Raw genomic sequence first — 14,890 nt, forward strand, 5'->3', positions numbered from 1 at the left:
TTGATGGCAGATTCGGTTCCTTGTAGCTCCCTTTCATCTTCAGGACAGCAGCATTCCCATCAGGCACACCGAGTCCTTCCAGGACCACCATCTCTCACCTCTCGTTCTGCGTTCCTCCTCTGTTTCTAAGGGCTCCTGTGATTGCACTGAGTGACTTTAGATAATCCAGGACAATCTGTGTTTTAAGATCAACTGATTAGTAACAGTACTGTGAAGTCTTTTTAGAGCATTTGTCCTCAAACTTTTTGGCACCAGGGACCAATTTCATGGAAGACAACTTTTCCACAGATGGGGTGGTGGGATGGTGTGGGGACACATTTATTGCGACTTCATTTCTATTATTATTACATCAACTCCATTTCAGATCATCAGGCATGAGATCTGGAAGGTTGGGGACTCCTGCTTTAGAGGAGTAAAGTGACAGATTCGCAGTCCTAGGCATTAGGATCTGGAATCTTGGGGTGGGTGGGTGATAATTCTGCCCACCACAGTACCCTACCTGGACCTTGGCATCCATCAGTACCAAGCACAGAGTAGTCCTGATGAGCCCAAAGGAACACTGTGCCTCTTGCTAGGTGACCAGGGTCAGTCCCTGCCCTGCCAGGCTTCTTCCTCCTTTGAGAAGTATTAGTGAATTTCTTGGGCTTTCCTGGTGGCTCAGTGGTAAAGAATCCACCTGCCAACGCAGGAGAGAGGGATTTGATCACTGGTCCGGGAAGAGTCCCCTGGAGAAGGAAATGGCAACCCACTCCAGTATTCTTGGAGAACCCCATAGACAGAGGAGCCTGGCAGGCTACAGTCTATGGGGTCACAAAGAGTCAGACAGGACTGAGCAACTAACACTTTCACTTTTCAGTGAAGTTCATTGGTGCAGGAGCCCAGCACTGCCTGCCCTACAAGCAAAACAAAAACAAAAACAAAAACAAAAACAAAAACCCATGTAAACATTTATTATTATTATTTTAAAATTCATCCCAACATTAAAAAAAATCAGGAATAGTCTCATGAAAATCTGCTTTCTTTCCAAATTCAGAGGCTCTGGTAACCCCAAGTTCCTGGCCAGGCTGACACTGGGGTGCACCAGGGAAGGGAGGAAGGTTAGCACACCCCTTCTCAGAGGTATCTGCCCCAGGAGGCCCTTCTCTGGGTCCACACCCAGCTCTCCAGGGGGTTCCAGTCGGAAGGAAACATAATTTACCGGGCAGCTGCCAGTGGCAGCAACTGAATACAGTAACTCCTTTAATTCTCGCAACAACCCTGGGAGGAAGGTCTTGTTCCTATTTTATTGATACAGAAAGCTAAGCGCAGTCACACGCCCAGGGCGCACGGCTGGGACCCTTCTCCAGCTTAGCCTCTAACCCCGCACTGCCCCTCGGATCCGCTGAGCCCCTAGCGTCCCGCCCCCACCGCCCCCGCCCCGGACGAGACTGCGTCCCCGCCCCCGGCTCCAGCACTACTCCGGGGGCAGGGCGGGAAGGGGCCAGAGCCGGGGACCCGCCGCGCCCGCCGCCAATCCTCCACCCTTGGGGCTCCGCCGCAGTCACGCGAAGGGCCGTGCGAAGCGCGCCAAGCCCGTGCCTCCAGCAGCCCGAGGGCTGAGTCCGCTGCCCGGGACCCCGTTCTGCCCCATCCCTGCCCCGCGCGTCGCCGCCGCGATGCCCGGGAACAGCCGAGCCGCGGGGACCCATCACTCGCGCCCGTCGTCCTCCGAGGAGCCGCCCGACCTGGAGGTAAGGGTGCCCCGAGGGCTGGTGGCTGCGCGCGGACGGCAGCGCCCCCAGCCCCGCGTCCGCGGTCCTCGGGACTCCTGGGTGGAGAGCGACCCCGAGCCCAGCCAGTACCAGCCGCTGGAAACGAGGGCCCCGGGATGGAGATGCGGCTGCAGAGCCCCTCCGCCCCCGGGCTTATTCGGTCCTCTGGGTCCTCTGGGTGCTCGGGTGCGGGAGGCGCACCGCCGCTGGAGCGCAGAGGCGCCGTGCCCCTGGCCTCAGCCCCGCGCGTTCGGGTCGTTACTGGAGTTGTCAAGCCCGTACCCGGAGGCCGGGGCCAAGCTGGGATCGGCGCTCCGGCTGCGTGTTGGGGATCCTGTCTCCGTGTGGCGCGCCCCCGGGTCTGGGTGGCCCGTGCCCGCAGCACGGAGCTCCATGGCGGCAGGAAGCCAAGCGAGGGTCCCGCCGCAAGGGGAAAGCCTGGGAGGCTGGAGGATGTGAGGCGGGGAGCGCTGCTGTCGCCCTGGCTCTTCGGATCCCTGCGGCCGGGAAGACGCGCTGCGCAGTCGCTCAGCTCTGCTTTCACCCAGACCGCCTGAGCTTGGGAAGACTGGAAACTGGAAAGAGTTCTTCTCGGGCTGTTTCCTTTCCCTGAACAAGAACTCAGTGGAGAGGCAGGCAGGGCGCCAATGGAAAGAGCCTCGGCTCTGAGTCAGGAAATTTTAGATGTGAATGACAAGACGCTGGAAGTCTCTGGTTTCCCACTTTGTAAGGCTGGCGGTGATAAATCACACCCGTCTGGAGAAGACGGTGTCGGTGAGGCCCAGGGCGCCTTGCTTGGCACACGGAGGCGTGTCCTTTACTCCTGCAGGTGTGTGGGAGGTGATAGGCGTTTTAGTCCTTTGTCTCCTTGAGTGTATGGAGAAGTCTTCCCCTTCCTCCTCGCTTCAGCTATGTGGCCCCTGCAGCCTGCTCAGGATGGTCCAAGGGGCAGGCTTCTGGGTGGGGTTAAATGCCCTGTTCCCCCAGTGCTCCCTGGCCTACTGGCCTCTCAAAGGGGCTTGGCAACTTCCAACAGGCAGATTCTACCATGTCCCCTGTCCCTTAAAGGATTAAGCAGAGAAAAGCAGGTCAAGAAGGAAGAGAAGGAAAAGGATTCTTGGTCCCTGGCTCCGGCCCAACCCAGGTCTTGCTCCCCTCATTCCGCAAACTGATGACGCTGACGGTGAGCACCAGTCTTCTGCAACAGGAAAATCTTTTGAGACTGTTGTCAAAATTAAAGAATGTAAAAAAGTAACTGCAGGCCTCTAGAAATGCCAGGAGGGCTGAAAACAGCCCAGAGTCCCGGCTGAGTCCTGAGTGAGACATAAGCTTAATGCATGCCTGCAGGGGTCAGCCTGGAGCAGGCAGAGCAGATGAAGAGCCTGGTACCAACAGGTCACTGTCAGCAGAACCCTAGTTTCTGAGATAACAGTATCGACTAAGTCATTAAACTGCAGCTCAGACCTCAGACACTAGGTACCAGTCTGACCTGGTTAACCTTTTTAAAAGTTAGTTTGGGGTCACTTAATAAGAAACTGCCTAGTCACCTGAAATGCATTTCTGTCCTCTCCTTTGAAGCAGTTTTTTAGAACCCTTTTCTGCCTGGTATTGCTTTTGGCTGCCAAGCCAGGCTTCAGCAATATGTGAACTGTGAACTTCCAGATGTTCAAGCTGGTTTTAGAAAAGGCAGAGGAACCAGAGATCAAATTGCCAACATCTGCTGGATCACTGAAAAAGCAAGAGAGTTCCAGAAAAACATCTATGTCTGCTTTATTGACTATGCCAAAGCCTTTGACTGTGTGGATCACGATAAACTGTGGAAAATTCTTCAAGAGATGGTAATACCAGACCACCTGACCTGCCTCTTGAGAAACCTATATACAGGTCAGGAAGCAACAGTTAGAACTGGACATGGAACAACAGACTGGTTCCAAATAGGAAAAGGAGTACTTCAAGGCTGTATATCGTCACCCTGCTTATTTAACTTACATGCAGAGTACATCATGAGAAACGCTGGGCTGGAAGAAGCACAAGCTGGAATCAAGATTGCCGGGAGAAATATCAATAACCTCAGATATGCAGATGACACCACCCTTATGGCAGAAAGTGAAGAGGAACTAAAAAGCCTCTTGATGAAAGTGAAAGAGGAGAGTGAAAAAGTTGGCTTAAAGCTCAACATTCAGAAAACTAAGATCATGGCATCTGGTCCCATCACTTCATGGGAAATAGATGGGGAAACAGTGGAAATAGTGTCAGACTTTATTTTTTTGGGCTCCAAAATCACTGCAGATGGTGATTGCAGCCATGAAATTAAAAGACACTTGGAAGGAAAGTTATCTATGACCAACCTAGATAGCATATTCAAAAGCAGAGACATTACTTTGCCAACAAAGGTCCATCTAGTCAAGGCTATGGTTTTTCCAGTGGTCATGTATGCATGTGAGAGTTGGACTATGAAGAAAGCTGAGCGCTGAAGAATGGATGCTTTTGAACTGTGGTGTTGGAGAAGACTCTTGAGAGTCCCTTGGACTGCAAGGAGATCCAACCAGTCCGTTCTGAAGGAGATCAGTCCTGGGTGTTCATTGGAAGGACTGATGCTAAAGCTGAATCTCCAATACTTTGGCCACCTCATGCGAAGATTTGACTCATTGGAAAAGACCCTGATGCTGGGAGGGATTGGGGGCAGGAGGAGAAGGGGACGACAGAGGATGAGATGGCTGGATGGCATCACCGATGACACATAAATTTGAGTGAAATCCGGGAGTTGATGATGGACAGGGAGGCCTGGCTTGCTGCGATTCATGGGGTCACAAAGAGTCGGACATGACTGAGCAACCGAACTGAGATGGCAAGCCATTCTGGTGCTTTGACCAATACTTTCAGTTTTGAAATAGAAATAATCTGATTCTAGTGATTCTCAGCCTTACTGTTGGGCAGAATTACCCGGGGAGTTTTTAGAAACGTATCTCGGTTTGGTGGGAGATGGGAGGGAGGTTCAAGGGGTAGGGGACATATGTATACCTATGCCTGATTCGTGTAGATAGATGACAGAAACCAACACAATATTGTAAAGCAATCACCCTCCAATTAAAAATAAATTAATTAATTAAAAAAGGAAATTATCTGGGTTTAAACTCTACCTTGAGATTCTGATTTAATTGACCTGGGTGTGGCCTGGGCAATAGTAATTTTTTCTCCTGATTTTGGCTGCACCTTGCAGAATGCAGGATCTTCCCAACCAGAGATCAAACCCACACCCTGTGTATTGGAAGCCTGGAGTCTTAACCAGTGGACCAGCAGAGAAGTCCCAGCAACAGTAATTTTAAAGCTACTAAGTATCGAAAGGGCAGCCAAGGCTGAGAACAGTCCTAGGCTGTTTCCTTGTGCCTCTGTGTGATTACCTCTTGATACTTCGTGTGCTTCTTTTTTTAATGTTCTTAAACCTGTTCATCCCAACTCTTAGCTCACCCTGTCTGGGGGCTCTTGGTTCACTGGTGTTCCCTTATAGCAATTTTCAGAGAGGTTCCTTGCAAGAGGAAAGGGCAGTGACCAGGAGGGCTTGGGAAGGTGTTCATTAAATCAGGTAGAGATCAACTCATGCATGTGTCTGCAGTCCTGTCTCGTTCTGCACGACCCCACGGGCTGCAGCCCGCCAGGCTCCTCTGTCCATGGGATTCTCCAAGCAAGAACACTGGAGAGGGTTGCCATTTCCTCCTCCAGGGGAACTTCCCAACCCAAGGGCTGAATGTGCATTTCTTGGGTCCTGAACTGGCAGGCAGGTTTTTTACCACTGCATCCCCTGGGAAACCCTACATCAGGTGTGGTCACGAGCTGAAATGTCCACAGGGCCCAGGGAGCAACATAAAAGGAGTGACCTGGACGGGAACAATCCAGCTGGGGAGGGGACTGGGGCTTGTGACCCGGAGGGCACGTCCTCTGGACAGTGAGGACCACAGCTCCCCACGTCCAGTTGGTTGTGCCACGTGGGCTATCAATTGCAGAAATGGCCACACACTCCATCTTGGATCTATTCCCCCTCTGCAATGGGCCTTTGCAACCCCTCACATCAGGAGGTAGAGTCTGTTTCTCCAACCCTTGAGACCACTGGCCATGAAACTTGCTCTGGCCAGTGGAAGGTTGGCAGATGTGACGCAAGCAGAGGTATGAAAATTACTTGAGCGTTGGTGTGTGTTCTCCAGATGCTTCTGGGACCCAGCGACCACGTAGGAAAGGGCCCTGGCCAGCCTGCTGCGCGGTGCACACAGCCGAGATGTGTGAGCGCAGCTGGTTCCAGACCATCTAGCCCCAGATGACCACAGAGACCAGCCAAGTTGGCCCTGACTAGAAGGACTGCCTGGCTAACCCACAAAATTGGGGAAAATACTAAGCGTTCCTTCAGGTGACCGAGTATCAGGGCGGGTTGCAAAAACTTATTGCAGTACAACCCAACATGGCCGGATGTTATGATCCTTTGAAGAGAAACCAGAAGTTCACATTTTTGTGTTGGCTCCGGTTTTGTAAAAAATTTGAATCAGTAGCCAGCATCCAGAAAGCACTCTCTAGGCCAAACAAAACATATCTTCAGGCTGCCCTTGGCCCTTAGGCTGTTGCTTTCTGCATGGAGGCACACGATTCGTTTATACCCACACCAAGTGGTCACTGATATTCTCGCCTTTCCTGCCCAGGCTGCTGTGCCTAGGTTAGCCTCAGAAGCCATTTCTTTGTATGGAACACTCACCATACACTTCGAAAGCATCCCTTGGCTGTCTTCCCACATGGAAATGGAAGCTGCTGGTGTTGGCAGTCCTCAAGGAGAAAGTGAAATTTGAGATGGGTCCCCATGGAGGAGGGTGGAAAGGATATTCCTGGCTTTAGGCATGCAAGGGATCAGGCGTGGGTGTGGAGCTGGGAGTGGGACAGTCAGTCCATCAGTTTGGGCCAGAGAAGGGGATTCCTGTAGGGAAAGTGAGGGAGCCAAGGCAGAAGGGAGAGGCCCTAAGGGCTAAGCCAGGGAGTTGACGTTTGATTCTGTGGGCACACCAGGCAGTGTTGTTGACTGAAGGTTTGAGTGAGGTGCATAGGGAAGCAATGATCTGCTGTATTCTGGACATCAGAGTGCCCTATGGGAGCAGAGAAGGAAGGCAGAGAGAGAGACAGAGAGAGGGGATAGTGTTTCTAATGACACGGGAAAACAGACAAGGAGAAGCACTTTGCTTGAAATTTATGGTAACTTCTCTTTACCTTAAGTTTTATAAATTTTCTTCTATATCTAAATAAGACATATTGGCTTTTTTCTCTCTTTGAATTTTTTTTTTTGATGTGAACCATTTTTAAAGTCTTTATTGAACTTGTTGGGGCTTCCCTGGTGGCTCAGTGGTAAACCACCCACCTGCCATTGCAGGAGACTGGGTTCGCTCTCTTCTCAGGAATATCCTCTGGAGAAGGAAATGGCAACCTGCTCCATTATTCTTGCCTGGGAAATCCCATGGACAGAGAAGTCTGGTGGGCTACAGTCCTTGGGGTCACAAAAGAGTCAGACTCCTGACTTAGATTTAGCAACTAAACAACAGCATTTAACTTGTTACAATATTGTTTCTGCTTCTATGTTTTGTTTTCTTTGGCTGTGAGGCATGTGGGATCCTAGCTCCCCAAGAAGGAATCAAACCTGCAACCCCTGCATTTGAAGGTGAAGTCTCAGCCAATAGACTGCCAGGAAGATCCCTTGGCATTTCTCAAAGCACGTTTATCAACAGCTTCGGTTTTATCAGGGTTTCTGAACTTAAAGGTATCTGGAGCTTCTAGTTGTTCATTCCACTGGAATTTCTGGACTCCATCTCCCCCTCCCTCCTGGACACCCTCCTCCCTCTTGCCCTGGGGGATTTAAATTATTCACCTTCCTCAGAAGGGAGGCTTACAAAGTGGGGAGGGTAGGAGGAGAAAATGTAAAACTCTTACACATGTTTTTAAGTCTTGGGGAGTGGAAAGGAAATGTCATGGCTTTGAGAAAAGGGAAGAAAAAAAAAATCAGAAGTCAATTATTGTCCAAGTGCCATGAAAATACAAAACCTATGAGAAACAGTAGTAAAATGGCCATATTTAGACCAGTGATGTTTTGATATTGACTGCACATTGGAATCCCCTGGCCGCTTTAAAAGTTCAGCGCTGGGTCCCACCTCCCAGAGAACGATGTAATTGGTCTGGGCTGGAAGATCTTTACAAGCAAACTTTCTGAGGGTGATTGTATTGTGCCTGGGAGGTGAGATCTATTGTCCAGGCAGTCAGCGGTGTCTCCCCTAGACTGGGGCTACTGTTTTGAGATATGAAGCCACTTTTCAGCTTGTCTGGAGGAATGCCTGATATCCAGTCTTTGCCATTTTCACAGTAGACATGGGCACGCATACGTGCTAAGTTGGCTCAATTGTTTCCAACTCTTTGCAACCCTATGGACTCTAGACCACTAGGCTCCTCTGTCCATGGGATTCTCCAGGCAGGAATACTGAAGTGGGTTTCCATGCCCTCCTGCAGGAGATCTTCCTGACCCAGGGGTTGAACCCACATCTCTTATGTCTCCTGCATTGGCAGGTGAGTTCTTTACCATGAATGCCACCTGGGTAGTGATTCCCATGTAAACTTGAAAAGTATATGCAGTTTTGGAATGGCATATCTAACATAAGCCACATTCTTGGGTTGGATGAAAAGTCATTCATTTTACAAGGAGGATACAAATGGGCTTAATACAGGTGAGAATGTTCATGTACCGTAACTCTGCCTGTTGAGAGTACTTCGTCCCAAGCACAAATGGGCAGAAGTCATATACACATGGGATGGAGGGAAGGAAGACAAGAAAAACCAGAGGACAGAGCAGATGGAATCCTAAGAAGAGACAGGTGTCAGAAACAGAATAGCCGTTAAGAATGGGAAAGCTTTGGAACATTAATGTAAGTTAGCTGTTATGAAAGTGTAAGCGTATTTAAAAATGACAGGCATGAGTCTGGCTGGCAAGGGGTCATTTGGATGGGGTGCCACGATGCTTACATATTCATTGCAGGGAGTCTGGGTGGGGTCTGAGGGAGGTAGCCCCAGGGCCCAATCGCCTGAGAAATTACTTTGGCCACCTGATATGAAGAGCCAACTCATTAGAAAAGACCCTGATGCTGGGAAGAATTGAGGGCAGGAGAAGCAGGGGACGTCAGAGGACGAGATAGTTGGATGGCATCACCGACTCAATGGACATGAGTTTGCACAAACTCCAGGAGATGGTGAAGGACAGGGAAGCCTGGCGTACTGCAGTCCATGGGGTTGCAGAGTGTTGGACAGACTGAGCGACTTAACAGCAACAATGTTTTTTTTTTTTCCATTCTCCACCTGGAGGCTGTATGGATGATTGCCCTCAAATTAGTAGCTGTCAAACTGTTTATATTTGTGGACAAAGGGTTGCCCTGGGACTGGAAAGATTTTCTTGTATGTGTGTGTGTGGCCGAGTCGTGTGGCATGTGGGATCTTAGTTCCCTGACCAGTGATCACTAGAGAACTAACCTGAACAGTGAAAGTGTAGAGTCTTAACAGTGGGCCACCAGGGAGTTCCCTCATCGTTTTTAAAAAAATTAATTAATTAATTTGCAATGGGTCTGAGTTGTGGCACGCAGGATCTTTAGTTGTGACATGCAAACTCTTAGTTGCTACATGTAGAATCTAGTTCCCTGACCAGGGATCAACCCCGGTCTCCTGCATTGGGAGCACATGGTCTTAGCCACTGGTCCATCAGGGAAGTCCCTCCCTCATCATCTTTAAAAATCTCTTAATGTCTTTAAGAGATTTCACTTTAAATATTTTCTTTAAAAAAACTTTGGTATCAGAATTCTTTGCTGTCCCAGTGTGATCTTTTAGGAGCTTAATGGAATTTTCTTAAAATTAATGTGTTCATTAAAAACCAACGTTTGCTGATGCCAGCTATTTTATAACTAAAATATTATAGCTGTCTAAGCATGTCGTGGGGAACCCTAGTGTTCCTGAAGGTTCAAGATATTCCACAGAACAATAATTGATATTAGGTTTTCTGCTGCTGCTGCTGCTGCTAAGTCGCTTCAGTCGTGTTCGACTCTGTGCAACCCCATAGACAGAAACCCACCAGGCTCCCCCGTCCCTGGGATTCTCCAGGCAAGAACACTGGAGTGGGTTGCCATTTCCTTCTCCAATGCATGAAAGTGAAAAGTGAAAGTGAAGTCGCTCAGTAAGTGTCCCACTCTTCGTGACCCCATGGACTGCAGCCTACCAGGCTCCTCCATCCATGGGATTTTCCAGGCAAGAGTACTGGAGTGGGTTGCCATTGCCTTCTCCGAGGTTTTCTACTAAAATATTTTTTAACTGCACAAAAGAAAATATGTAGTAATTGTTTAACACATTTATATGATGTTTCTTAGGCTTTAATGACCTGTCTTTAAGACCCCTGAGACCCCTGAGAATGCATGTGAATCAGTAGATGTTATATTCTTATAGCAGTTAATTCACCTGTGAGATTATTGTTCCACATCAAATTTTAATCCAAATGTTTTTTGTTGTTATTGTTGTTGAAGGGGGGAGGGCAATTTTTAACAACTTCATTGAACTATAATTAATATGCACCAAACCATACATATTTAAAGTCTATAGTTTGAGTCTTGGTGTATGAATGTGTTCAGACGCTGTCATGTCCAACTCTTTGTGAACCCATATTCCGCAGCCGCCAGACTCCTCCATCCATGGGAATCTCCAGGCAAGAATACTGGAGTGGGTTGCCATGCTCTCCTCCAGGGGATCTTCCTGACCCAGGGACTGAACCTTCATCTCTTAGGTCTCTTGCATTGGCAGGCGGGTTCTTTATTACTAGGGCCACCTGGGAAGCCCAATATGAACGTAGAAATATACCATTTAAGCACATTTATTAATAGATCTATGCGGCTTCCCTGGTGGCTCAGACAGTAAAGAATCTGCTGTATTACCCAGGTGGTTTTCATCTCCTCCTCTGAGAGCCTGTATTTGAATTCCCGAACGCTAAGCAGGCTTCTCACTGCCCAGAAAGCACCTGGAGGCGACCAAGCGCAGCGTTAATGCTGGCTCCTCCCTGTGGGAGGTGGGCGCAGCGTGGGGGTGGGGGCATTAATGGTGGTTCCTCCCTGCGATTGTGGGGGCATTAATGTTGGCTCCTCCCTGCGGGGGGGTGCGGGTATTAATGCTGGCTCCTCCCTGTGGGGGTGGGCGCAGCAGGGGGGGTGGGGATATTAATACTGGCTCCTCCCTGTTGGGGGTGCGGGTATTAATGCTGGCTCCTCCCTGCGGGGGTGGGGCATTAATGCTAGCTCCTCCTTGCGTGGGTGGGGGCAGCGTGGGGGTGGGGGAGAGGAGAAGAGGGCTTTCTTTTCGCGCTCAGTACTTACAAACAGAAAAGCCCAGTGTCCCTTCTGGCTCTGACTTGTTCTCCCCTTTCTTTCTCCCACTGAGGACCAGGAGCTTCTCCTGGCAGCTGCCTATGTCTCGGACGCCCAGTACAACAGAAACGTTCCGTTTGAGACATCCCCTCAGGCCATCAGGTAATTCAGGTGTTCAACTGTCAACACTTGAAACAGTGTTAAACCTAGAGTCGCCTGTCCTTTAGCACTTCATATTCTTGAAGTTGAACCCAAACTAAAGTCACTGTATCAACTAATATTTGGAGCAATATTTGGGGTATGGCGCGCAGCGTCGGGCAAACCCCAGTGGTGGTGTTCTCCCACGTTTTAAGAGCGCGGTCCTCACAGGTCGGGAAGCGCTCAGCACACATGCCAAGGTCAGATAACCGAGTGAGTGACACCCGGGACAGGGAGAAGACATCCGCGTGGGAAACATGGCGTCTTTCTCGCTCGCTTAGAGCTTCCCACGTGATAAGAAGACTTGTTCTTTTACTTTCTATCGCCTTTTGATGGAACTCATATGTTGGTTCTTTTCATGACAATTCAGCTTTTTCTCCCTAACTCCCTAAAGGTCGAACTAAAACCAAAGATTCATCTCAGAATAAGACAAAAAAAAATCTTACCGCCAGGACTGAGGTGTCAGTACCTCCAAAGGCAGCAGCGGATGCCTCATGCCTGGATGCCGTCTGGCAGTTTGGGGGATACCCCCTACAGAAGAGAACCGTGTGCCCGGGATCTCTCTGGGTCCACCATGCCGAGATGGGCTGATAGACATTATAAATCAGTTAGGCCCCTGCGCCATGTAATATTAATAACAGGTCACTCTGACTGAGGGCTTGCTCTGTGTCAGCCCTCCAAAAGGACATTTCAGGGTCCCCAACACCCCACCAGGAGGGTATTCATCCTAGCTTGAGACTGTTAAGAGAATGCACTTCGACAGCTGGTGACTTTTTTCGTTGTGAACATTTTGTAGTGCGCACTCAGTCAAACGCTACCCCTCACTCCTTAGGATTGAAAGGAGAGTGGTCAGAGCCTGGACTTTGTAGTTTATCTCCTATTCCTCCTCTTCGAATGGGGCTCGGGGTAGCCGTTTAACTTCTGCTTCTCGCTTGTAACTTCCTCTGTTCTTCTCCGCTCCAGACTTTACCACTTCTATAACCACTGGACGATGCGGGCAGCCACCTACTTCTTCATTTGGGTCAACCTTGCGCTTGCCCTCTTTGAGGAACCAGCCGTGTTCCCGCTCCCTTTCTTGGTAAGCTCTCAGCACAGAACGGCTAATCAGACTTTGTCACAGATGAATTCAGTCGCATTCTTCCCCTCAGATTTTCAGTACCTATGAATTTGGTTTCCTTTTCTTTCTGGGGGAGGGGTTGGAAGAATTCTGCAGAGCTGATGCTTTTCCTCACTAGACAGTGGAAACAAAGTGGCAGTTTTGGGTCTTCTATATGTTCAGTGCAGTTCAGTCGCTCAGTTGTGTGGGACTCTTTGCAACCCCATGAATCGCAGCACGCCAGGCCTCCCTGTCCATCACCAACTCCCGGAGTTCACTCAGACTCAACGTCCATCGAGTTGGTGATGCCATCCAGTCATCTCATCCTCTGTCGTCCCCTTCTCCTCCTGCCCCCAATCCCTCCCAGCATCAGAGTCTTTTCCAATGAGTCAACTCTTCGCATGAGGTGGCCAAAGTACTGGAGTTTCAGCTTTAGCATCGTTCCTCCAAAGAAATCCCAGGGCTGATCTCCTTTAGAATGCGTACAAGGGCACATTGCACAGACAAGTGATGTTTGAAGGCGTGTTTACTTAATGTTGAGTAGACAATGTGAGCATATAGTGTAATATGTGTCTTGTACTTGCCACACTTCCAGCTCTTTTCATAGTCATAAGTCATTATTTATAGGTGCTTTGAAGTAAAGCATCAGATTACCGAGCTACTGCAGATGGGTTCCAAGTAATAAATTGATGACCTGCCCACATTAATTCCCGACTCACACTGCTCTCGCCTCTCTGTATACATGTGACAGAGACTGTATGACTTGCAAAGCCTAAAATATTTACTGTCTGGTCCTTTGACAGACAAAGTTCATTTGACCCTTGCTTTAAAGAACAAGGTTTTCCTGCCTCCCATGAGTCTGCGGGTGACTGGCTCAACTGGGCAGATTTTTCTCTTGGCTGGGGTAGTGCGTCTGGTGGGCAGCTGGGGGCTCACGGGGCTGGAGTGCCCCTGCTCTCTGCTCTGCTCTCTCTCGGCCTCTCCCCGTGGCTCAGGCTTCTCCCTGTGGATGGGGGTCTAAGAAGGAGCTGCATCCTAACATGCAAGCACCGTCAACCTCTGCTCACACCATACTTGCCAAAGCCCAGGTGCCCAGAGCCCATCACATGCCCAAGCCCTGAGTCAGCAGGGGAGGACCCTGCACAGGGAGGTAAAAAATCAGAGTTGTGTTTGTTGGGTGCCATCAAAGTTGGCAGTCTTCCATGGGTGCTTCCACGGTTGGTGGTATCCGTTTGATGAGGATGTCACAATTAATGACGTCTCTGGGCAGAAAACTTTTAGCCCAGTGTCTGTCAAAACAAACACCAAACCTGAAGAAGCAGAGCTGTGCGTTCACAGACCCGAACAGAGCTGGTCCCCGGCCCCCGCCGCCCGGCACTGGATGAGGTGCGCTCCCAAGGATCTCTTCTCAGCCCCTTAGCTCTCTTCTGTGTCCCCACCCTGCTGTTTATTATTGCTCACACACAGTTTGGGCTTGGCTATCTGTTCAGCCAGTGTTTGCACTTCACATCTCTAAAGTCAGATTATGGGGGATGGGTGGGGAGGAGGGGACGATATAGGATGAGATGGCTGGATGGCATCACTGATTCGATGGACAGGAGTTAGAGCAAACTCTGGAGATAGTGAAGGACAGGGAAGCCTGGCATGCTGCAGTCTGTGGGGTCACAACTTAGTGACTGAACAACAGCAGCATTACCAAGAAAATCTCATCTTGAGCCAGGGTGTCCTGGAATGCCCCAGGCCCTTTTGTAAGCCTGGTCTTGACAGTAAGTCTCTATAGCCCCTCAAGGATGAACAGGCTGAGAGCTAGAAAGTTTGAAGGGGCTGCAGCCCCTATCTGAGCCCAGGGCTCATGAGGGCTGGGGTCAGGGGTGGAGAAATTGTGCCACCTGCTGCTTTCAGGGCCCAGAGCCAGCCCCCTTCCTCCTTCCCTTGAGAAGTTCATTCCCTCCACCCTCACTGAGCTCTTCTCTCCCAACGGATGGAGAGAAGTACTCCTGTTAGGGAGGATTTACTGTCTCTTGGCAACCGCAGGCAAAGTATTAATATGAGTTGCACTCACAGACTGCAAAGCTAGCTGCCTGTGGGAGTTTGGAATTGATACCTGTAGCTCAAGGAGGAGATGGTCAGGACATCGAGGTGGGTCTGGTAGCATCCAGCCAAATCCGGGCAGCAGGCTGGGAGGGCAGCGATCTAAGGAATGATCTGGCATTTCAAAACACATCTCTGGAGCGTTATTATTAGAGACACTGAACTTCTAGATGTCTATTCTGAGTATGAACACAGGGAATTTGAGAGCATAGCAGATGCCCGTTTCTGCCAATCCCTGAGCCCCACTTTTCTGAGGAATGCCTTCTGGGGGTCCTCTGCATGCTGATTTACGCCCCTCCCCACCCCTTCCAGGAAACCCTGTCAGCTGGGTCATGGGATTTGTGGTTGAG

At 49.9% G+C, this 14,890-nt stretch overlaps 1 protein-coding gene across 3 annotated transcripts in view; it reads left to right on the forward strand.

Annotated features, from left to right (window-relative positions):
* The first annotated feature begins 1,267 nt into the window (after positions 1–1,267).
* The window catches only part of LOC147363793 (two pore channel protein 2-like), a 54,004-nt gene continuing 40,381 nt past the window's right edge, over positions 1,268–14,890 (forward strand). Inside the window, exons 1-3 of one of the 3 annotated variants that reach the window (XM_086328293.1) lie at positions 1,480–1,730; positions 11,229–11,317; positions 12,317–12,431. In XM_086328293.1, coding sequence (XP_086184419.1) covers positions 1,656–1,730; positions 11,229–11,317; positions 12,317–12,431 — 279 coding nt within the window. In that variant the 5' untranslated portion in view covers positions 1,480–1,655. Of the gene's footprint in view, positions 1,731–11,228; positions 11,318–12,316; positions 12,432–14,890 lie in introns of all 3 variants that reach the window. The other 2 variants (XM_086328291.1, XM_086328292.1) reach the window with 2 other exon arrangements.

Source organism: Bos grunniens, chromosome 11 (assembly GCF_055505025.1).
Source record: "Bos grunniens cultivar Pamir isolate PY7600 chromosome 11, Bosgru_T2T1.0, whole genome shotgun sequence".
Taxonomy (NCBI): domain Eukaryota; kingdom Metazoa; phylum Chordata; class Mammalia; order Artiodactyla; family Bovidae; genus Bos; species Bos grunniens.